The following is a 22,584-nucleotide window of genomic DNA, read 5'->3' on the forward strand; positions in this document are numbered from 1 at the left end:
TCTTTAGTTAATGTGGTTTCTGTTCTGTATTGGTGAAGGGAAGAAGATCCCTTTTTTAAATCCAATTGAGAAATATGACATTTTCCGAGATTTCTGACGTTAAAGACTGTATGCAAAGTGGGACCAGAAGATCTTGCGTTACAGGTAAGTATCTTCTTAACATGATTGAGCATGCAGGAAAATTATGTGTGCTTTAAACTAAAACATTTTCCTTTTTTTGTAGACATCCTACACAGACAAAGGAGAAAAAGTAAGTGGATGTATTAACTTAATGAATGTAAATACTTTGGTCTGAAGAATTCGCACCACATGGGATGTTAAAGAAACACCACAGTGTTGTCATGATGTATGAGCTGGGATGTGCCCAACATTACCCATAGGCAGCTATGTAAACCTTTTTGAGCACTGCACTGATCAGTTCAAAGTAGGCATAATAGGTATTGTCTTAACCAGCAATCATTCCTTGCCCTCATAAGACATTTCCCCGACCAGCATGAGCCTCTGAATCTCACTACCTTGACCAATTAGTGTTGTTATTATGGGTCATTTATACAGAGCACAATCTGCTATTGGTGCAGCATCAGAATGATGGATCATAAGCCCAACAAGTTACGCTATGATCAAGTACGACTGTAATTCCATGTAGGCACCAGCTTGACAAGTGATAAGTTCTGCATGCCATCTGGCACTGTTGCACAGCAAAAAATCATGAACCTCATGAGACATCCTACTCACCAATCCAAGTTTGTGGCATATCACCTAGTCCAGGGGCATATCAAACAATACCTATACCAAAAAAACGAGCTTGCAGTCCTTTGGGTAAATGGGTGACCAATGAAAGACCCTGGGCCCTGAGCATTGTAAACATATATGAGGGAATAACTATCTGCTGCACCAATCACTATGACAACTTGATTAATTCTAAAGAGCATCCCAATGTCCTGAACTATGGGCACAGACCTCTTAATATTTTGGATTCAATGTCAAGCTCTCAAGGCTCATGCTGTATGTTCCACAATTTTCATTATGTATTATTATAATAAGTGACAGTCCACAGAAAGGGAAATAAATGAATCAAACTATTGTAGAGACACTGAGCCTTACAGCCTTGTTGTGTAGCCATTTTAGTTTTAGCTCCATGCACGTTATGTTAGCACACTAGGCCTGGAACTGTGCACTTTAACCTAGATATATTTTATTCAGCTTTGTTCATTATTTTAACAATAGCCACTGTTGCAGTCTTGTTTTATTTCCCTCTATCTAGCTGTTCTTGCTTAGACCAGCACTATGTTCTCAAACAAGACATTTTTGTTTACTCTGTGCTTCTTTCAAGGCTGCAGTAAGATAGGTTGCCCATGACTGTGGTAAAAGTTTTGTCTCTGGTATTCATAGAAAAATACAGATCCTTACGTGGGGACATTTTCTCAGAACATCAGCTGTTTTCTTATAAAAACACTTTCCTGTCCCTTACACGTTAGAGGGAGATTCCAGCCAGATGACCATGACTGTATGCCGATTGCTCAATGCTTCGCTACAGCTGCTTATGCAGACTTCAGGCCTTTACTCAGGTATGGGGGAAGATGTATTCCCAGGGGAACCTGAAGGACAGAACTAGAGCTTAACATGCTGTGCTCTAATATAGTCTAGGTAGGATTTAGTCTACTTGACTCTAGTGACGATATGGTATCGTTATTTCTATGCTTTACTCTCCTTGTCACAGTTTGAATCCTGTCAAGCTTTATCATCCTGGTTATTGCAGTACATGCTTTATTGTCTAAGATGCAGTCGCTTCATTAAAACCTTATTGAAAGATATACTTCCTCTGCTTGTCATTGTATTTGTGAGACTAATGTAATTGAGAGAAACGGATGAGATCTGAGTAACCACGATTTCCATGAGGAATTAATTGTGTCATGCCCTCGGCTGCCCTATCATCCCTGCACTTGGGTAGAGATGAGGCACTGCTAGTTGGCCGGAGCAAAACACGGATTGGAGCGACAGATGTCACCTGTAGTGGGTTAGACTCAGTCTCCCACACCGCTGAAATTCTGCCACTCAAATTTAGTAGTCTCATTAGAATAATGAGAGCCTACGCGACATGGCACTGCCAACGTTTGGTTAGGCTCTAATTTATCTCTGTCTTACTATATACAAAGACACCTCAGTACTATATACGGAGACGTCTGTGGTATTGAGGATTTCCTCCTCAGCTAAAGTAGGGAAAACCTAACTAAAGCTGTAGGTTGTTCAAGCTTGAACTCTAAAAGGATAATCCTCATTTGGTGTGATTATCTCTGAACAAATTTACCATTTATTATGGCGAATCCACAACAGGTAGCAATTGCAGTCAATATGAGACCACCCCTTACTGCACATTTATTGGCACATGGCCTAACGGCCCAGGGGGGTCCAGTCACATTTGTTGTTGATGCGCACACAGCTTATAGAACAGAACTTTTCTAATCTTAGGTCACATTTCCAGCAGTTGATCAGAACACAAATACATTTCATCACTATACACCTGCAAAAGTACCTGCATAATACAGAGCATATGCATATTTAAGAATACCTCTATCGTATCAAGAACATAATAATTGGCTTGATGGCGCCCTACCCCACACAATTTTACACGTTAGGTTAGGTCCTGTAAGTAATGATGGTCCTACCAGGCCTTTGTTGGCCACATATACACCTCACCCTGCTGCAGCAAATCTAACAGCAGCTGAAGTCCGTCGCTAATATGCTGAGCTAACGGCAACATACAGATGATTAGTACAGTTTGTAATGCAAACATTAAACACAAACCCAGCACGTGCTGCACCAGTGCAACCACATGCATTGATGCCAGGCATTAACCCTGCAAATGTACAATCGATCGTGGTTAAGGTACCTGCCAAACGAGACAAAATTCCGTTTTGGTTAGCTCAAAAAATAAATGCGCTGGAAGCAGTATTTTCCCATACAGGACCTCAGGATAAACACAGAATATTAACAATGTGCTTGCCATTTGGGATGGTTCCCACAGTTGATAACTGTCACGCTCTATACAACCACACACGGTACACCAACACTTGCCCATTTGCCGGAAGTGTTGAAACAAATTCAAGATGAATACGGGACTGCCCCGGCCTTGGATTTGGGGATGCAATTAATGAGCAACTTTGCTACGGTATCCTTGATTATAATAAGTAGCCTTAAAGGGGAATCAGTTGCACTAGCGGTGCGCATGCAGCTCTGTGATGTTCCTCCACAGGATCAAGAATGTGAGCCGTCAAATATTATCTCGGGGACCTACTCTAGTATTGGTCGAGATAGTCTGGGGGCCAGGCCAACAAAACCACAATTTCAAGGTAAATCTAATAAAGATTTTAGTAAGCAAGCTCCTGAGAGTAATAAGAAACACTGGAATACAAAACAATAAACTCCTAAAAAAGAAAGGGGAGAATCTCCGCACACGGAGACCCCACAGAATAGATATAATCTCAGAAATAGAGATTATATAAAAATGCCTGACAGATATCAATATACTGATACACGCCAATCTTGTTCCTTTCAGGACTCATCGGAAAAATGCAGTGAGAGAGGTGGGCGGTCAGAGCGAGTACGTGAAACCAAGACAGGAATCACAATGCTCAACAGAAGTTTCTTTTAAAAGAGAAGGGAACCTTCCCCAACAAAAACCCCAATTCAAAAAGAAAAAAGTGGCAGCGGTTGCGACATGCCACTCAAGAAGAAGGCTCTCTCGAAGAACAGGAAGTGGGCACTAGCGCTACTATACAGTGCGGCAGATGTCACAATAGTACACCGAAATCTCCTAGAGCATCTGGAGGTAAAAGCAACTGATGACTTTCTACAAGTAGAAACAGCGGACATGCATGTCTCCACACATGACAGGGTGTACAAAGTAACATTACAGTCAAAAGGAGACATTGAACCCACAATAGACGCAATCTTTTGGGACCGCGTCGTAAATATATATGATATTTTGCTGGCCCAGCAGGATTGGCCACCTGAATTTGTCCGTACATGCCCATATGGGGAAGATTTTATTAAACCTTCTTTCTCGCCCCTTGTTCCTGAGGAGCTCACAGAAACCTACGCCATTGATTGGGCATTGGCACAGGTATCCGCGTTATATCACAATCATGTAGGATGGGACAAAGATTCCCCCTACCATGTAATTCCTATTAAAAATCAACCTCAACCTCAAGCTCATTATCCAATAAAACATGATGCTAAAGCACCAGTGAGGGAAATCCTCGCACAACTGGAGTACCAAGGCGTAATCGAACCCTATGTCTCACCTATGAATAATCCCTTATCCCTAGAAGCTAAACCGGACCATTCATACAGAACAGTCTTAGATTACAGACACTTAAACAGTCATACACACACATATGTTATACAAAACTCACATAGCACAGCACTCATAAACAACATAGTGCGTAAAAAATACAAAACAACACTGGACATTTCCAATGGTTTCCTCTGCCAAAATATAGCACCTGAGAGTGGAGACTTGACACGTTTCAGCGCATTAGGCTTTCAGAACAAATTCTGTTGTTTACCCCAGGGGTACAAGAACAGTCCAGGGCTGTTTGTGGCTTGTGTGACTTCAATATTTCACGACATTGACCCTGACACATTGTCCTATGTGGATAATATCTATCTCACGGATGATGAATTGCTGCAACAGTTAGGATGGGTAGCCCGCATTGTTGTAGGATTTGCCGAGTTTGACTACAAATTACATTAAAAAAAAAAAAAAAATAGCCTTCCTTAGCGTCCTGTTTTTGGGATATGAGCTATCAAGGGAAGGAAAGAGCCTTGTGCCACAATTCTTGGAAAAATGCGCACAGTTACAACCTCCAAATACCATTAAAAACTCCATTCATTATTTGGTTTTTCTGAATTTTGGCAGAACTTACATTCCAGATAATGCATCATGCATAAAACCTTTATATGACCTAATACGTCCTCACTTTTCAAGTAAATTGTGGACTGTGGAACACACGCATTCTCAGAGATTTGCAAACAGACATGCTTGCAGCACAACACTTGCGCACAAGGGACAACAAAACGCATTTGGTCATCTGAGTAATTGCTGGTGCCATTGGTTTCACCTATGTAACTTTCAATGAGGGTGAGACAGTCCCAGTAGCATACAAATCACAATTGTATTCAGCAGTAGAACAACGCTTTGCTTCCACTGAGAAAATTCTCACTGCTGTTCAGATGGCCGTCATTAAAGAAAGACCTCTAGCCCAAGGCAAACGCATTATTGTCGTCTCTCCAATTCCAGCCCTTGAGGCTATTACCAAAGCCAGCATTCCTAACGCTAAAGCATTACATCTGCGTTAGATTCAATAGGCAACGTCTATGACAGCCACCGATGTAGACTACATTTGTGACCCAAAACTACAAACTCAAGAATTTTTGCAATATGAACTGGAAAACCCAGTTCCCGCAAATACTCTGCCTATTGAACAATATCAAAGAGTCATGTAACCCATGGCTCAGCGCAACCTCCAATTGGCACGAAACATCAATACTCTGCTGCTTGCGCAGTGGTAAGTGGCTACATGGAGGATAAAAAATTCTGTCCCCAGCATACATTTACGCAGACCCTGGGGGACTGAACAGCACAGCTAGCAGAGCTCAAAGCTCTGGTGATGGCACTAGAACATACGGATCCTACACTGTTAACACTGATTGTTTGTGACTCGTACTACTGTGTCCAGTCCTTCAATGAATACCTGCATTATTGGCGTCAGAATGGGTTCAGAGATTCTAAAGGCAAAACCATTAAACACAGACTTCTGTGGGGGGAAGTAGCGGATCTGAAGGAAACGCTACAAAATGTCCATGTTGTACATACACTTGGACACCAGCGCGTTAGAATACACGTTGCTGGAAATACACTGGCTGATAAAGCCACAAAGTCAGCAGTAGCTACGCCCACTGTTGCTGTAGTAACCCGCTAAGGGGCGAAACTGGGCGATGACATATGGGCTGCCGTGAAAGCTACAGCTGAAGTTTCGCCCTACCCAAAAGCATTTCCTGCTAAATATTCCTACTGAATGGGTGGCTTCCTCAATGCTGAAGTAAAAATACCAGGCGAAGGGGTTCGATCCATTCCCAACAAAGATATAAGATCAGAGTTGTTTAAAGCAGCGCATGAGGGGGCAGCATCTGCCCATGCTGGTGTGGCGGCTACAATATCATTCTTGCAAGCACGTTATTGGTGGCCAGGTCTATACGCACAAGCCAAGCAGTATGTCCTTTGCTGTGACATCTGCCAACAAATGAAGGTTTCCACTGCTAAACGCCCACCGCAGACACCCCTCCTAATTTCCAACGAACCATTACAATGTGTGTACTTGGACCATTGTGGTCCCCTAACACTGGATAGTGCATACAAATATATTAGTCGATGTTGACTCCTGCTCCAGATTTCTATGGGTGCGGTCACTATGCTGACGCTTGGACTGTTATTAAAGATTTGCAACCCTTTATCGGTACATATGCATTTGCGGCTTTCCACTCGAACCAGGGCCCTGCTTTCAACTCAAGGGCATTCAGGGACGCCATGGCTTAGTTAGGGGTCCAAGTCCATTACTCGTCTCCATTTCATCCCGAGGGAGATAGTGTCATGGAGCGACTAAACCGTAATTTAAAGCAGTCATTAACAGCCAGAGTCTTAGGTATGGGTCGTAGTTGGCTTAATCACCTGCATGGAGTCCAGAGAGCACTTAATAATCTGCCTAGAAAGACCCTGGGGGGTCGCACTTCATATAAGTGCCTGTTCGGAACTCAAATGTATGTTCCAGAGCTTGATGGTCCTGGTGTGGAGGCGGCAGAAACACCCTTTGACATAAATGAACATGTCACTGTCTTACAGGAATTACAACAGTTCTGTGACAAAAACACTTCTGCCAGTGCTGCCTCCACATGAATTAAGGATGTACCTGTAAAGCCTACAGGTTGGATTCCTAAAGTTGGGGATCTAGTACGTGAAAAGGTTGCTGTGAAAAAGGAGTTTGTCCTTCTTATTGTGCACCAGTCCCAGTTTTGGGAATACACGGTACCAGAACTGTCATACTACCACCGTTGGCTGGTGCTAAAGAAAACCTCTTTGTATCTATTGACAATGTCAAACTCAAGGGCATTCAGGGACGCCATGGCTTAGTTAGGGATCCAAGTCCATTACTCGTCTCCATTTCATCCCGAGGGAGATAGTGTCATGGAGCGACTAAACCGTAATTTAAAGCAGTCATTAACAGCCAGAGTCTTAGGTATGGGTCGTAGTTGGCTTAATCACCTGCATGGAGTCCAGAGAGCACTTAATAATCTGCCTAGAAAGACCCTGGGGGGTCGCACTTCATATAAGTGCCTGTTCGGAACTCAAATGTATGTTCCAGAGCTTGATGGTCCTGGTGTGGAGGCGGCAGAAACACCCTTTGACATAAATGAACATGTCACTGTCTTACAGGAATTACAACAGTTCTGTGACAAAAACACTTCTGCCAGTGCTGCCTCCACATGAATTAAGGATGTACCTGTAAAGCCTACAGGTTGGATTCCTAAAGTTGGGGATCTAGTACGTGAAAAGGTTGCTGTGAAAAAGGAGTTTGTCCTTCTTATTGTGCACCAGTCCCAGTTTTGGGAATACACGGTACCAGAACTGTCATACTACCACCGTTGGCTGGTGCTAAAGAAAACCTCTTTGTATCTATTGACAATGTCAAATTACACCATGTGGCCGATCTTGCACAGCAGACAAAGAGGAACAGCCAGTAGTTCCTGAATCCCTCTCACTACTGGTCAAGAAGTTCCTCTACAAGTTGTAAGCAGCAACACTGACACCTCTCTGAACTTGGGGAGGTTGGAAAATGATCTTGGAATGGTTCCACTGACATCTGTTTCAATGAACAATGCAGAAGTAATTGATCGATTTGACACAACTTCAACACAGATGGATGGCGTCATTTACTCTGAACCACCACGGGAAACACCCACCGGTTCTCCACCTACAAACACGGCTCCAGCTTTTGCACAAACTGCTTCTGGATACTTTGCCGACATCAACGACACCGTTTTGGACTCATTCGCCTTTTCTACATCTGAACTGTCAAAAACATGTGAGCTGATAAACTGGCTTAAAACAACTTACTTTATTCTTCCATGGAACTATCTGTGGCTTTCCTTGACTGTACCGGCTTTCCTACTTTGGATTGGTTTTGTTATAACATTCTTTTTATTAATACATGGTCATTTTCTTCCTGAAGGATCAACAGTTGAACTGGTGGATGAGGTCCTAAAATCAAATTTTTCTTCTCACAAGGTCCGCAGAGACTTGTCTTTTGTGAACATTTCCGCTGTACCAATTCCTGATGGGAATGTTTGGGATAAAGTAACATTTGATATATACGGCCCTACAGAGGCAATCAAATACCATATGTGTTTAAACTTTCAATGAACAATGTACTTATGCCCGGAGTTGTTTCTGATGATTGGGATGTGAAAACAGTAGATTCTATGATGACTGAATTGCAGTACTATACAGTATTTGAAAACAAAGATGTTTACCAATCAAAAGAGAATTATGGTGATATGTTTTGCTATAATTAATATGGGCACCTGGCTGTAACCGTGTGCAGGAATCACTTTGCCAGAAGGCTTCTGTTGCAGCTGAATTTTGTCCTAGGGTGACGGGTATGTCTGCCATGTCAAGATTGTGGGACGGTGAAGGATGCTGCAGGATTAATTGAAAGGCCCGGCGCGAAGCTCACACAAGGAACGTCCATGGCCATCTTGGCCATGCCCCCCCATTTTATGTAGATTTGAACAGTGCTAAAGTTATTAAGAAAACAAATGCCATTTGCACTGTAATCTCTGACCAAACCATATCTATAGAGGTCAGGTTGCTTCTAATGCAAAAACTGCAGTGGTATACACTCCCTCAGCCCCACTAAACAAGACATCATACACAAGGAAAGTAGGAGGGGAAACAATCACTAAGGGATAAGGAGCGAGTGGTGGCAGTGTTCTAAGCAATCTGTGAAAGTCCTGTGTGATACTGTGGGCCATATTTATACTCCGTTTGCGCCGGATTTGTGTCGTTTTTTTTTACGCAAATTCGACGCAAAACGAACTCCATATATATACTCTGGCGTTAGATGCGTCTAGCGCCAAAGTTCATGGAGTTTGCGTCCTTTTTTAGCGTGGACACCTACTTTGCGTTAATGATATGCAAGGTAGGCGTTCCCGTCTAAAAAATGACTCCGAGGCATGTGTGCCGTATTTACACTCCCGGGCAAAAATGACGCCCGGGAGTGGGCGGGTCAAAAAAAATGACGTCCAGCCGTTGGCGCAGTTGTGCGTCAAAAAGTATAAATATGGCCCTGTGTGTGTCCATGGTATTCTGTTGACAGCTTCTTATTTTTTCCCCCAACAAACATGATGAGGTGACTTTTTCCCTGACACTAGGTCTGATTCAACCACTGGTTTAATGGCACACTAATTGTCAGAGTTTGGATTTCCTTCTCTCTGATCATTGGCCTTCAGGCTCTTTTAAAGTTACTGAAGCTCTAGTAGTGTAGTGAGAAAACAAAAACTTGAACTCACACTGTCCACTGCTCATGACCTCACATATAACATTGTTTATGACGTTAGATTACACTTTTGATAACATCACTCATGACATCTCAAATGACATCAGTGATGACAACACTGATGATATCACACACTCATTGTGACTCTGTCCTACAGGGTTTGTGGAATTGAAGTAATTCACCACGCTATACCTGTGGACAATTATCTAGTTATCTCAATGGGATTACCCTCTTAAAGACTTCACTTGACTCACAATTATAAGTTGTAAGGAAATGTTGTATTATATGACGTGGTTGTGCAACCTCACTGTGTAATACACTTACCAACCCCTTGTCCCTCGTCTGTCGAACCCTCAGCTCAATCCTAGGTACACAGAGGAATATGTGTTAAGCATTAAACAACACCAAAACAATTGAAAAACACCAATTTATAAAAATAGGTTGTATTTTTATAAGAATTTAGACACTAGAATGAAAACCTCCATCAGAGGATTCCAGAGATATAGATTTTGCAATCAATAATAAATCAATGCAATGTCACTCAACTGTGAACAAGCCTTGGCAAAGTCAACGAACTGGACACTTAAAACTTTTTCAAAGAAAACTCAGCTAAGTGTCAATGCTGACTTTTTGAAGTACTTGTGGTAGCAAACTCTGACAGGGAGCTAATAAGGGGGGCCAGCAAGGTCCTCGAGAACAGTTACCTTCACAGGAGGGGCAGTCCTTCAGCAGATACAGGCACTTAATCCTTGTTGCAATGGATTCCTGTAGAGTGGTCCTGGGGCAAGGGACTGGGGCAAGGGATTAAAGATGGTAAAGATGCTCTAAGGAGGGTTTGGATGTGACGCATTCGACAGGGGTCTTTCTGCATAGATTATTTGGTCCATGAAGATGATGAGGGGGTCCTGGTTTCAGGGCTGATGTCCCCTGAACTACCAGTTGACAGTTGTCACTGGCCAATCCTTCTTGAGTCGATAACTTCTCTTCTGAGGATCTCAGCAACACTCCAACAGCACACTCTGGCTCTGCAAACTCAGGTGCAACTCTGTGCATCAGGTCTTGGTCCTCGATACTGCACAGTGGCGGTGGTAGCAGCTGGAAGTCTCTGGGCTAACAACTTGCTCCAGCAGGCTTCTTCAACTGTTGTGTTCCTGTGCTGCAAACAGGCAGCCAGTCAGCTGGCCCTTGGGGTTCTCTTGGCTTGACTGGGCTCTGGAGACCGCTTCTACTTGAGCAGGAGATGGCAGGCACATTCCAATGTCTTCTCTAGCCACAAAGTGCAATAGGTGGAGTTTTTGTCAGTGCAGCCTCTCTTTGCTGGTCCCTCGGTGCAGCAGGGCAGTCCTTCTTCGGTCCTTTTTCAGTCAGTCGAGATCTGAGTAGTGCCCCTCTTTGCCTCTGAAAATGCCCTCAGCGCAGGACGCTGTTAGTAGCCAATGTGCTACCAGGTTCTCTCTCACCTAGTGACCACTTCCTGTAAAGTGTGGCATCTGGCTATTGCAGGATGCACCATTCTGTCCACTCCCAAGATAACAAGACTCCTCTCCTGGTGTCAGACCTCCCTAGCCCACCCCGAAGATGTGGGTATGTCAGGGCTATACGCCCCTGGGGAAACCAGTTGGGCAACTGGTTCATTGTTCAGCATTCCGTCCATCATCTGTTCTTTTTGCATTTTCCATTAATTTACCTTCCCTGGCCACCAGGGTTCCATTTACTAGGGATCTACAGGTAAGTTAGCCATTTCCAATTGGGTATGGCCAATTCAACATACACATTTAGGGTCAGGGCACTATCACTGAGGTCGGGTTAGCAGGCCTTATTTCACTCTCAGAATTGAAAAAGCAGCAACAGTCCAAAAACCTGGGGATGACCATACAATATGAGGCAACTCCTTACATGGTCCCATCCTAGACAAAAGGTGCTGAGCAACTAACCTTCTTCCTTGTAATTGTCATCATCTAAGTGGAAGAACCTGGAAAGCCATCTGCATTAACATGGTCAGTCCCAGGCCGTGGATAGAGTCTATCCCCTGAAGGGAGATAGGCAACTTAGCACTTGGGGTTCTCTTCTCTCATCTGCATCAGCCATTTGAGGGGCCTGTGGTTGGTTTGAACTTTGAAGTGAGTCCCAAACAGGTAGGGTATTAGCTTTTTTAGGGACCAAACCACAGCAAAGGCCTCCCTCTCAATGGCACTCCAGTGCTATTCCCTAGGGAGGAGTTGCCTGCTGATGAAGGCAACTAGATGATCCTGGCCCAAATCATTCATTTGTGACAACACTGCACCTATCCCATGTTCAGAGGCATTTGTCTGGACAATAAACTCTTAAATGAAGTCCGAGGCCTTCAAGACAGTGCTGAGCACAGTGTTTCCTTGAGGGTGATTAGGTTTTTTAAATGAACCCTCATCGACCAATGTGGCTGGTGCCATGCTCCATCATTGGATGATGAAGCATGCCACCAAACCTTACGTTTTTATTTTTTATTTTTTACAACCCAATGGTTTTCCTCAGACAATAGGTAATTGACTTAAGTGACATTTGAATGGCATGGTAGCAAGCTTGTTCTTTTTGTTTGACCTATGAAGTAAGGGAAGAGGACTATGTTTTTCTTTATCTTCTCACTCTCTCTGTTGTTTGGAGCAAGTGCTTAAATGTCCAGTGATGTATTAATGCACTGTTAACAGCAGTTTTGGCCTTTCTCAGAGATTTTTGTAGAACAGGCTTTGACTTAAGCCACAATCTACTTTCAAACAAACCTCCAATCTTCATCACACACCTTTATCTTGTTTAACATGAAGTACTTCTTACACCCCAAACTTATAAACTCAGTAACTATATTCTGCATATGACTCTAGTGTTGTCATTACTGTCACAAGTGATGTTATCAATGATGTCATTTGAAACATCATGAGTGATGTCATCAATGATGTCTTTTAACATGTCATGAGTAATGGAGTATGTGTGCTCATAAGGAGTGCATGGTGGAGGCGCAAGTTGAACAAGTTATTAACAACCTTTCTGGTGGATACGCAGTCTAACCACAGATTCCTTACCTTGTGACTATTCAACGTCAGACTAGATTCACAAACGTTTAAAGCGGTACTCTATATGTCGTTATGTGGTATTTTATGGCTCCACACCAACACTGTTCCACTCCAGAAGTGATGAGCAGAGCCACATAGAAGCACCACCCATGTGCACTGATGTCAGTTGCTTTCTTGGGATGTCCAGTGGCAGAACCCGTGTGCAGTTCTGTAGAAGGGAAACTTTTTAGATGGAAAAGATCCAAATCCACTAAACAGGTAAGCGGGAGGGTCATTGAGGAGTCTGCGGTTAGGTAGAGCATCCACCAGAAAGATACTTACTGAAAATAAGTAACAGGTTACTCTGTTGGATACTTCTAACCTACTACTCACATTGTGAATAAACACAATTGTGAATTTATACCATAGCATTATCTCCTCAGGAAGTGGGTCTGTTAGCTAGCTCAGACCAAAACCTCTTGCAGGATTGAGCACGCAAAATGCCCTTCTCAAAGTACCTTAGAGTTGAGTCAGTAATGCTTCATGAACGTATTTACCGATGTCCACGTGCCTGCCCAGGAAATGTTCAGGACAGATATTCCGCAGGCTAGCGCAGTGGTAGCAGCATTAGCTCTGGTAGAAGGAGCCCGTAAACCACCTGGAAGCTATGTCCTCACCAGTGCGTAGAAGATCTTTATGCAGAAAACAATCCTTTGGGAGATAGTCTGTTTTTGCACTGCCTTGCCTTTCTTTGCTCCGGAGAACCCTAAAAAGGGCTCATTGTCCTCTCAACGCTCTTTGATGTGGTCTATATAAAAACTCAGTGTCCTTTTTGGTAAAAACAATAAAGTTTCTCTTCCTCCATAGTGGAATGAGGTGGAGCAAAGAATACTGGAAGGGTGATAACCTGCCTGAAAAGATAAGGAGTGGCTGCTTTAGACAGACAGGTAGCTTGGGTCCTCAACATTGTTGTAACAGGTGGGTTGAAAGAAAAAGCCTGCAGCTCGCTCACATGCTTAGCCGATGTTTTGGTGATGAGAAAGACTGTCTTCAATGTCAGAAGTTTCAATGGGCAACTGTGCAATGGTTCCAAAGGAGCACACATCAAAAAAGCAAGAACTGAAGTCCCACTGTTGTATCACAAATGGTTTTGTTGGAAAGAAATGTTGCAGACCTTTCAAAAATCTAATCGCGCCAGGCGATTTAAATAAAGGATACTGATCCAGCAACTACAAAAAAGTTCAAAGAGCTGACAAATACCCTTTAATGGTGCTCTCAATCAATCAATCAGTTTTTGTAAAGCGCGGCTACTCACCAGTGAGGGTCTTGAGGCACTGGGGGATGGGGATCTCATCCGAAGAGCCAAGTCTTGAGGTTCTTCCTGAAGATGGTGAGCAACGGGCTTTGTCTGAGGTGGAGGGGGAGGTTGTTCCAGCTCTTTACTGCAGTGTATGTGAAAGATCGTCCTGTGGCAGTGGTTTTACGGATGCAAGGGATGGTGGCCAGGGCCATCTGGGTGGAGCAGAGGGATCTGGCAGGGGTGTGGAAGGAGACACAGTGGTTCAGGTAGGCTGGTCCTGCGTTGTGTATGGCCTTGTACGTGTGGGTGGCAAGCTTGAAAGTGATTTGCTTCTCAAGCGGTAGTCAGTGGAGGGTTCTCAGGTGTTGGGAGATGTGTTCTCGGTGAGGGAGGTCCAGAATGAGTCTTGCGACAGCGTTCTGGATGAGTTGAAGTTTTTTGATGTTCCTAGTTGAGGTGCTGACAGAGGGCGTTGCCATAGTCAAGCTTGCTAAGGTGACTAAGGTGTGGAAGACTGTCCTGAAACAGTCTGCTGGTATCCATCTGAAGATCTTCTGGAGTTTGAGGAGTGTGTGCCAGCAGGGGAGGCAACAGAGTTTACCTGGTGGGTCATGGATAGGGAGGAGTGGAGGATGGTACATAAGTTGCGGGCATGTTCGGTCGGTACAGGGGTGGTGCTGAGGGATGTGGGCCACCAGGAGCCGTCCCAAGCTGAGGTGGCATTTCCGAAGATGATGAGCTCTGTCTGGTCGAGTTGAGCTTGAGGCAGCTTTCTCTCATCCACCTGGCGATGGTTTCCATTCCTGCATGAAAGTTCCTTTTGGCTGCATCCGGGTCTTCGGTGAGGGAAATGATGAGTCATGTGTGTAATCGGCATATGACACGATGTTCATACCGCGGCTTCTGACGATGGCAACAAGAGGGGCCATGTATACATTGAACAGTGTGGGACTCAGTGAAGATCCTTGGGGGACTCCGCAGTTGACTCCTGTGGGTCTGGAGGTGTAGGGCGGAAGTCTGACCCTCTGCGTCCTCCTGGAGAGGAAGGAGTGGATCCATTCCAGGGCTCTTCCGCGGATTCCTATGTCGTGGAGTCTGGTGCGCAGAGTGCTGTTGGAGACCGCGTTGAAAGCTGCTGAGAGGTCGAGTAGTATGAGTGCTGCGGTGTGGCCGTGGTCTAAGAGTAATTGGATGTCATCGGTGGCTGCCAGGAGTGCTGTCTCCATGCTGTGATTGCTGTGGAAGCTGGACTGGGAGCTATCCAGGGAGTTATTGGCCTCGATGAAATTCTGTAGTTGTGCATAGATTACTTTCTCTAGTACTTTGGTGGGGTAGGGTTGCAGCGAGGTGGGCCGGAAATTCTTTAGTTCTGATGGGTTGGCCGAAGGTTTCTTCAGGAGAGGGCATATTTTGGCATGTTTCCAGTCCTCAGGGAAGGTGCCCGTGCTGATGGAGCAGTTGTTACGAAGCTCTGGGGCGATGGATGCGCTGGCTCTTATGTATATGTGGTGCGGGCAGGGAGTACGAGGGGGCTCCAGAGTGGGTGCTGTTAATGATGTTGACTGTTTCCTCTGTGGTGAGCGTGGACCAGTTGTGGATGGTCTGGGCAGGTTCTTGGGGGGTGGGTTGGTCACAGATTCCGGTGCCAGGTGACAGGAAGCTGTTTTAGATGTCCTTGATCGTGTGGTGGAAAAAGGAGGCAAGTTTGTCGCAGAGGTCCTGTGACGGGGCATGCTGGTGGTTTCGGAGTGGGGATATGTGAACTCGTTGATGACTGAGAAGAGTTCCTTCGAGTTGTGTGCGGAGGAGTTGATGCGCTCCCTGAGTGCGTCCTTCCTTGCATTCTTGATTTTTTGTAGGTGGGCGGTGGTTGCGGCTCTGAATGAGGCAAGGTCTTTGCTGGATTGGCTGTTCCTCCATTTTTTCTCTAAATGTCTGCTGGTTTGATTCTTGGTGTTCGGTGTTGAGCTAGCTAGCCTTCTTAGGGATGCGTTTGGCCGATGTCTAAGGAAGTCCTTGCCGAGCCTGGGACAAAACAAACAATAAAACTTCAAACAACTTGGCCTGTAGTGGGTCAGTCTCCCGGGAGCCACACTGAGCCACAGATCTGGCCCAACAACTGGTGCACACCGATTTTGTAGAGGGATGTCTCACCCCCATGGTAACATCAACAATATCAGGAGGATGGCTGAAGGAGGACAAAAGCTGCTGCTCAATCTTCAAACATGGAGATGCAAATTGTGCAGGTGTGGGTGCAGTATCCTGCCCTGCTGTGACAGAAGATCCTTCTGAAGTGGCAGCTTTATCGGAGGACAGATGTTCATACCCAGCAATTACTGGTACCACACTCTCATAGCCCAATCCAGGGACACTAGGATGACTTGGTCCTGGTTGATCCTGATCTTCTTAAGAGCCCAGGGACAGAAAAGGCAGCACCAGGAATGCATACAGGAGCCCCAGCTCCACCCTAGACGGAAAGTGTCTCAGAGAGAGAGAAAGCAGTTTCCGATACTCCAATTGCGATAAAGTCAAAATTGTTAGTTCTGTCATCTCTCTGCGCTAGCAAAAAGGTTGAGCCAGGGTTTTCCCCATTGCTGGAAGACACCTTGCACCACCTCCATGTTCGTGATACACTACATTTTGGCAGCTGAGCTAGTCCACCATGGCATTAAAAGATCCCACCAGGTGATCCACCATCAAGAAAATTTCCTGGTAGTCTAGCCACTTTAATGGCAAAAAGCCTCCTGACATAATGCCCAAGACCCCACCATTTGTGCTGCAGTACCAAATCGCTATGATTTTGTCGGTGAGCACCTACACCAGCATCCTGTTGATGGAGTTGGCCATCCGCCACAGACGTTTGATCTCCACCACACCCAGATAGCCTTCCCAACCCAGATGCTATGCATGTGTCACCGCTGTCAAATCTGGGTGGAGTAAGGTGAGGGGTCTGCAATGGCCATCCAGTAGTCACCAGTGTAGACCTTTTGAAGTTTCCTCCAAAACCTAGGTACAATCCAACACATTTCCCTGAGGTCGTGCTACTTGGAATTTTAGATACCACTGCTGAGCCTGCATGTGTCATTTGTCATGTGACACCAGAAGGATGCTGAAAGGCCAACAGGCACAGCAGCCTCAGAGTCATCCACACAGAGATCCAGGACAGAGGCTGAAACATGGAGATCACATCCCAAATGTACTGGACTCCCTGTTCTGAGGAAAATTCATGAAAACAGTATGGTATCCGGTAAAGCTTAGATAAACAGGAGACTCTGGTGACACTTTGGCATGTTGACAGTGAAGCCCAAAGATGTTTGGATTATAGTTTGGAGGTAGTTGATGACTGCCTGGAGAGACCAGCCTTCAGCAGCCAGTTGTTGAGTTAGGAGTAGACTAGTACGCCTGATCTGTGCATCGACCACCACAATCACTTTTTTGTGAACACTCAAGGGTAAATGGTGAGAGCAAAAGGAAGTGCTGCAACCTGAAAATGCCCCTGGCCCACTGTGAACGCCAGGTAGCACCTGTGGGCCTGCAGGACGGGAATATGGAAATAAGCATCCTGCAGGTCCAACATCACCATCCAGTCTCCAGGCTATGGGCCAGACAGGATAGGGCTAGAGTGAGCATATTGAATATGCCCTTCCACAGGAAAGAGTTGAGAGGGTGGGCGAAGACCACTGTCTTTCTGGGGTACACAGAAGTAGAGGGAGTAAAACCTATTTCCTATTTCCGAGGCAGGAGCCCTATGTTTGACCTCTTTGGCCAAAAGGGCTCCACTTCCTGCTGCGAGACAGACAGATGATCCTCTGTCAGTCACCCAGATGGTGGTGGAAGGTGTGTGGGGTGAAAGAAATGGGAGGGTGTAGAGGGTGTACAATTCAGAGGACCCACTTGTCTGAAGTCATGGCTGTGGGTAGCAGGGTTTTGATTGTGGTACCCCTCCACCTTTTGCCTGGAACCTGATGTGGTTTTGAACTGTAAGTGTCCTGGACCCCTGCTAAACAGGTTCCCAGGGCCAGATCTCTTTCCCCAAAACTGTACTATGTCTGGCACTTTAGCCACATTTGTAAGTCTCTAGTAAATGGTACCCCTGGTACCTGGGCATCGGTACTGAAGAGGGTCCCTCACAGCTGCAGCACCAATTGTGAAGCTCTGAGAGGCCCCACACCAGCCAAAAGCAGACTGCCATTGCAAGTGCATGACAAGGTGTATTTAAAAGATGTTACCTCGACATAGCACTCACCAAGAGTGCCCTGTCCACTAACACTGCCCACACCCCTCTGGCAGGCCTTACAGCCCTAAGGCAGAGTTTACTATAATGCATGTGAGGTCATATTTTTACATAAGCAAATATGCCCATACTGTGTCTTACAAAGCCTTAAGGCATAGAAAGTGTACAGGGAAGTCATGACAAATACATGTGCTGGACATTTGTCATTATGAGTTCCCCAGCTACATGATGGACTCTCTGAGTACTGGGTTGTTTGATGTCAAACAACTCAGAATAATAAACCCATAGTAATGCCATTTTTAGATTCATTATAACAAGAACCCAGAGGGCACCTTAGAGGTGCCCCCTGCAAAATCTACCAGCCCTGGCATGGTTGCCACCACCAGACACACATATGGACTCCTCGGGTGAGATCATCTGCTCTCAGGAGCCAGAACACAAAGCCTTTCCTGTGTGGAGGTGTAACACCTTCTTCCCCAGGCAGACACCCAAACTGAGGTCAGCTTCAAAGGACTTACCGCCTTTTAAATCTGACCTCTGAATCTGCTGCTAGCAGCAGATGACTGCTCAATGGGTTTCCCCTACTTTGAGTAGGAAAACTAGCGAGAAAACCTAGCCAGAGTAGGAGGAGTGGCCACCCCAGCCTGCCCCACCCCCAAGGTGTGACAAACGAGGTGACTACTCCATTTAATTTTCCTCTGTGAGAAGGTAGCCTCTTTCTAGCCTTGTTACCCCCACTTTTGGCCTGTTTGTGAGTGTATGTCAGGGTGTTTGTCACTGTTTTCACTGTCTCACTGGGATCCTGATAGCCAGGCCTCAGTGCTCATAGTGAAAACACTATGGTTTCAGTATGTTTGTTATGTGTCACTGGGATCCTGCTGGTCAGGACCCCAGTGCTCATAGGTTTGTGGCCTATATGTATGTGTCACTGGGACCCTGTCACACAGGGCCCCAGTGCTCATAGGTGTGCATGTATATGTTCCCTGTGTGGTGCCTAACTGTCTCACTGAGGCTCTGCTAACCAGAACCTCAGTGGTTATGCTCTCTCATTACTTTCAAATTGTCACTAACAGGCTAGTGACCAATTTTACCAATTTACATTGGCTTACTGGAACACCCTTATAATTCCCTAGTATATGGTACTGAGGTCCCAGGGTATTGGGGTTCCAGGAGATCCCTATGGGCTGCAGCATTTCTTTTGCCACCCATAGGGAGCTCTGACAATTCTTACACAGGTCTGCCACTGCAGCCTGAGTGAAATAACGTCCACGTTATTTCACAGCCATTTTACACTGCACTTAAGTAACTTATAAGTCACCTATATGTCTAACCTTTACCTGGTAAAGGTTAGGTGCAAAGTTACTTAGTGTGAGGGCACCCTGGCACTAGCCAAGGTGCCCCCACATTGTTCAGAGCCAATTCACTGAACTTTGTGAGTGCGGGGACACCATTACACGCGTGCACTACATATAGGTCACTACCTATATGTAGCTTCACCATGGTAACTCCGAATATGGCCATGTAACATGTCTATGATCATGGAATTGCCCCCTCTATGCCATCCTGGCATTGTTGGTACAATTCCATGATCCCAGTGGTCTGTAGCACAGACCCTGGTACTGCCAGACTGCCCTTCCTGGGGTTTCACTACAGCTGCTGCTGCTGCCAACCCCTCAGACAGGCAGCTGCCCTCCTGGGGTCCAGCCAGGCCTGGCCCAGGATGGCAGAACAAAGAACTTCCTCTGAGAGAGGGTGTGACACCCTCTCCCTTTGGAAAATGGTGTGAAGGCAGGGGAGGAGTAGCCTCCCCCAGCCTCTGGAAATGCTTTGTTGGGCACAGATGTGCCCAATTCTGCATAAGCCAGTCTACACCGGTTCAGGGACCCCTTAGCCCCTGCTCTGGCGCGAAACTGGACAAAGGAAAGGGGAGTGACCACTCCCCTGACCTGCACCTCCCCTGGGAGGTGTCCAGAGCTCCTCCAGTGTGCTCCAGACCTCTGCCATCTTGGAAACAGAGGTGCTGCTGGCACACTGGACTGCTCTGAGTGGCCAGTGCCACCAGGTGACGTCAGAGACTCCTTGTGATAGGCTCCTTCAGGTGTTAGTAGCCTTTCCTCTCTCCTAGGTAGCCAAACCCTCTTTTCTGGCTATTTAGGGTCTCTGTCTCTGGGGAAACTTTAGATAACGAATGCATGAGCTCAGCCGAGTTCCTCTGCATCTCCCTCTTCACCTTCTGATAAGGAATCGACCGCTGACCGCGCTGGAAGCCTGCAAACCTGCAACATAGTAGCAAAGACGACTACTGCAACTCTGTAACGCTGATCCTGCCGCCTTCTCGACTGTTTTCCTGCTTGTGCATGCTGTGGGGGTAGTCTGCCTCCTCTCTGCACCAGAAGCTCCGAAGAAATCTCCCGTGGGTCGACGGAATCTTCCCCCTGCAACCGCAGGCACCAAAAAGCTGCATCTCCGGTCCCTTGGGTCTCCTCTCAGCACGACGAGCGAGGTCCCTCGAATCCAGCGACACCGTCCAAGTGACCCCCACAGTCCAGTGACTCTTCAGCCCAAGTTTGGTGGAGGTAAGTCCTTGCCTCACCTCGCTGGGCTGCATTGCTGGGAACCGCGACTTTGCAAGCTTCTCCGGCCCCTGTGCACTTCCGGCGGAAATCCTGTGTGCACAGCCAAGCCTGGGTCCACGGCACTCTAACCTGCATTGCACGACTTTCTAAGTTGGTCTCCGGCGACGTGGGACTCCTTTGTGCAACTTCGGCGAGCACCGTTTCACGCATCCTCGTAGTGCCTGTTTCTGGCACTTCTCCGGGTGCTACCTGCTTCAGTGAGGGCTCTTTGTCTTGCTCGACGTCCCCTCTCTCTGCAGGTCCAATTTGCGACCTTCTGGTCCCTCCTGGGCCCCAGCAGCGTCCAAAAACGCCAAACGCACGATTTGCGTGTAGCAAGGCTTGTTGGCGTCCATCCGGCGGGAAAACACTTCTGCACGACTCTCCAAGGCGTGGGGGATCCATCCTCCAAAGAGGAAGTCTCTAGCCCTTGTCGTTCCTGCAGTATTCACAGTTCTTCAGCCTAGAAAGAGCTTCTTTGCACCAACCGCTGGCATTTCTTGGGCATCTGCCCATCTCCGAGCTGCTTGTGACTTTTGGACTTGGTCCCCTTGTTCCACAGGTACCTTCAGACAGGAATCCATCGTTGTTGCATTGCTGATTTGTGTTTTCCTTGCATTCTCCCTCTAACACGACTATTTTGTCCTTAGGGGAACTTTGGTGCACTTTGCACTCACTTTTCAGGGTCTTGGGGAGGGTTATTTTTCTAACTCTCACTATTTTCTAATAGTCCCAGCGACCCTCTACAAGGTCACATAGGTTTGGGGTCCATTCGTGGTTCGCATTCCACTTTTGGAGTATATGGTTTGTGTTGCCCCTATCCCTATGTTTCCCCATTGCATCCTATTGTAACTATACATTGTTTGCACTGTTTTCTAAGACTATACTGCATATTTTTGCTATTGTGTATATATATCTTGTGTATATTTCCTATCCTCTCACTGAGGGTACACTCTAAGATACTTTGGCATATTGTCATAAAAATAAAGTACCTTTATTTTTAGTATAACTGTGTATTGTGTTTTCTTATGATATTGTGCATATGACACTAAGTGGTACTGTAGTAGCTTCACACGTCTCCTAGTTCAGCCTAAGCTGCTCTGCTAAGCTACCATTATCTATCAGCCTAAGCTGCTAGACACCCTATACACTAATAAGGGATAACTGGGCCTGGTGCAAGGTGCAAGTACCCCTTGGTACTCACTACAAGCCAGTCCAGCCTCCTACATCCTCCATCTTAGAAGGCAAGAAAATAGCCTATCAGGGTTAGGGATGTGACCTCTTCCCACAGAAAGTAGTCACAAAGTGGGTGTAGCCACTCTAAGGTAAGTGGCCCACTGGCCACTACCAGGCACTCCCTTAAACACCCACTAAATGCAATATTTAGGGGGCATCCCTAGACCTGCAGGTCATATTCAGTGGACACAAGCAGAGCAGCGACAAAGAAAACCCAAGGCTCAAGAACAGAAGTCCTGCTGCAAGAAGAAAAAGGCGCCATACCCTACCTGCTGCACCCAGGACTCGACAATTGCCACTTAGAGGTCGACTGGACATCTGATGGACTCTACGAAACCCCAGAGGACCTCAAACCTTCTAAAAAGTGCTAAAAACCTCCCTCCAGATTGAAGGCATTACTCCCTGGACCCAGCAGGTAAGAACCAGTGAGGTGCAGTTCACTGAGCGGTGGCTGACCAATGAACCGGACAAAGCAGCCAGACCAAATATCATCCAATGGACCTGGAGGACAAACCCTGGCAGTGTGCCATGTTTGGTGACACTGCGAGCTCCAGTGGCTGAG

At 46.1% G+C, this 22,584-nt stretch overlaps 1 protein-coding gene across 2 annotated transcripts in view; it reads left to right on the forward strand.

The window, feature by feature from the left end:
* Positions 1–22,584, forward strand: part of LOC138286509 (4-hydroxyphenylpyruvate dioxygenase) — a 560,744-nt gene that overhangs the window by 20,178 nt on the left and 517,982 nt on the right. For both annotated transcript variants that reach the window (XM_069226859.1, XM_069226860.1), the window contains exon 2: positions 224–250. In XM_069226859.1, the coding sequence (XP_069082960.1) occupies positions 224–250 (27 nt within the window). The remainder of the gene's footprint in view (positions 1–223; positions 251–22,584) is intronic.

This window comes from Pleurodeles waltl, chromosome 3_2, assembly GCF_031143425.1.
Source record: "Pleurodeles waltl isolate 20211129_DDA chromosome 3_2, aPleWal1.hap1.20221129, whole genome shotgun sequence".
Taxonomy (NCBI): domain Eukaryota; kingdom Metazoa; phylum Chordata; class Amphibia; order Caudata; family Salamandridae; genus Pleurodeles; species Pleurodeles waltl.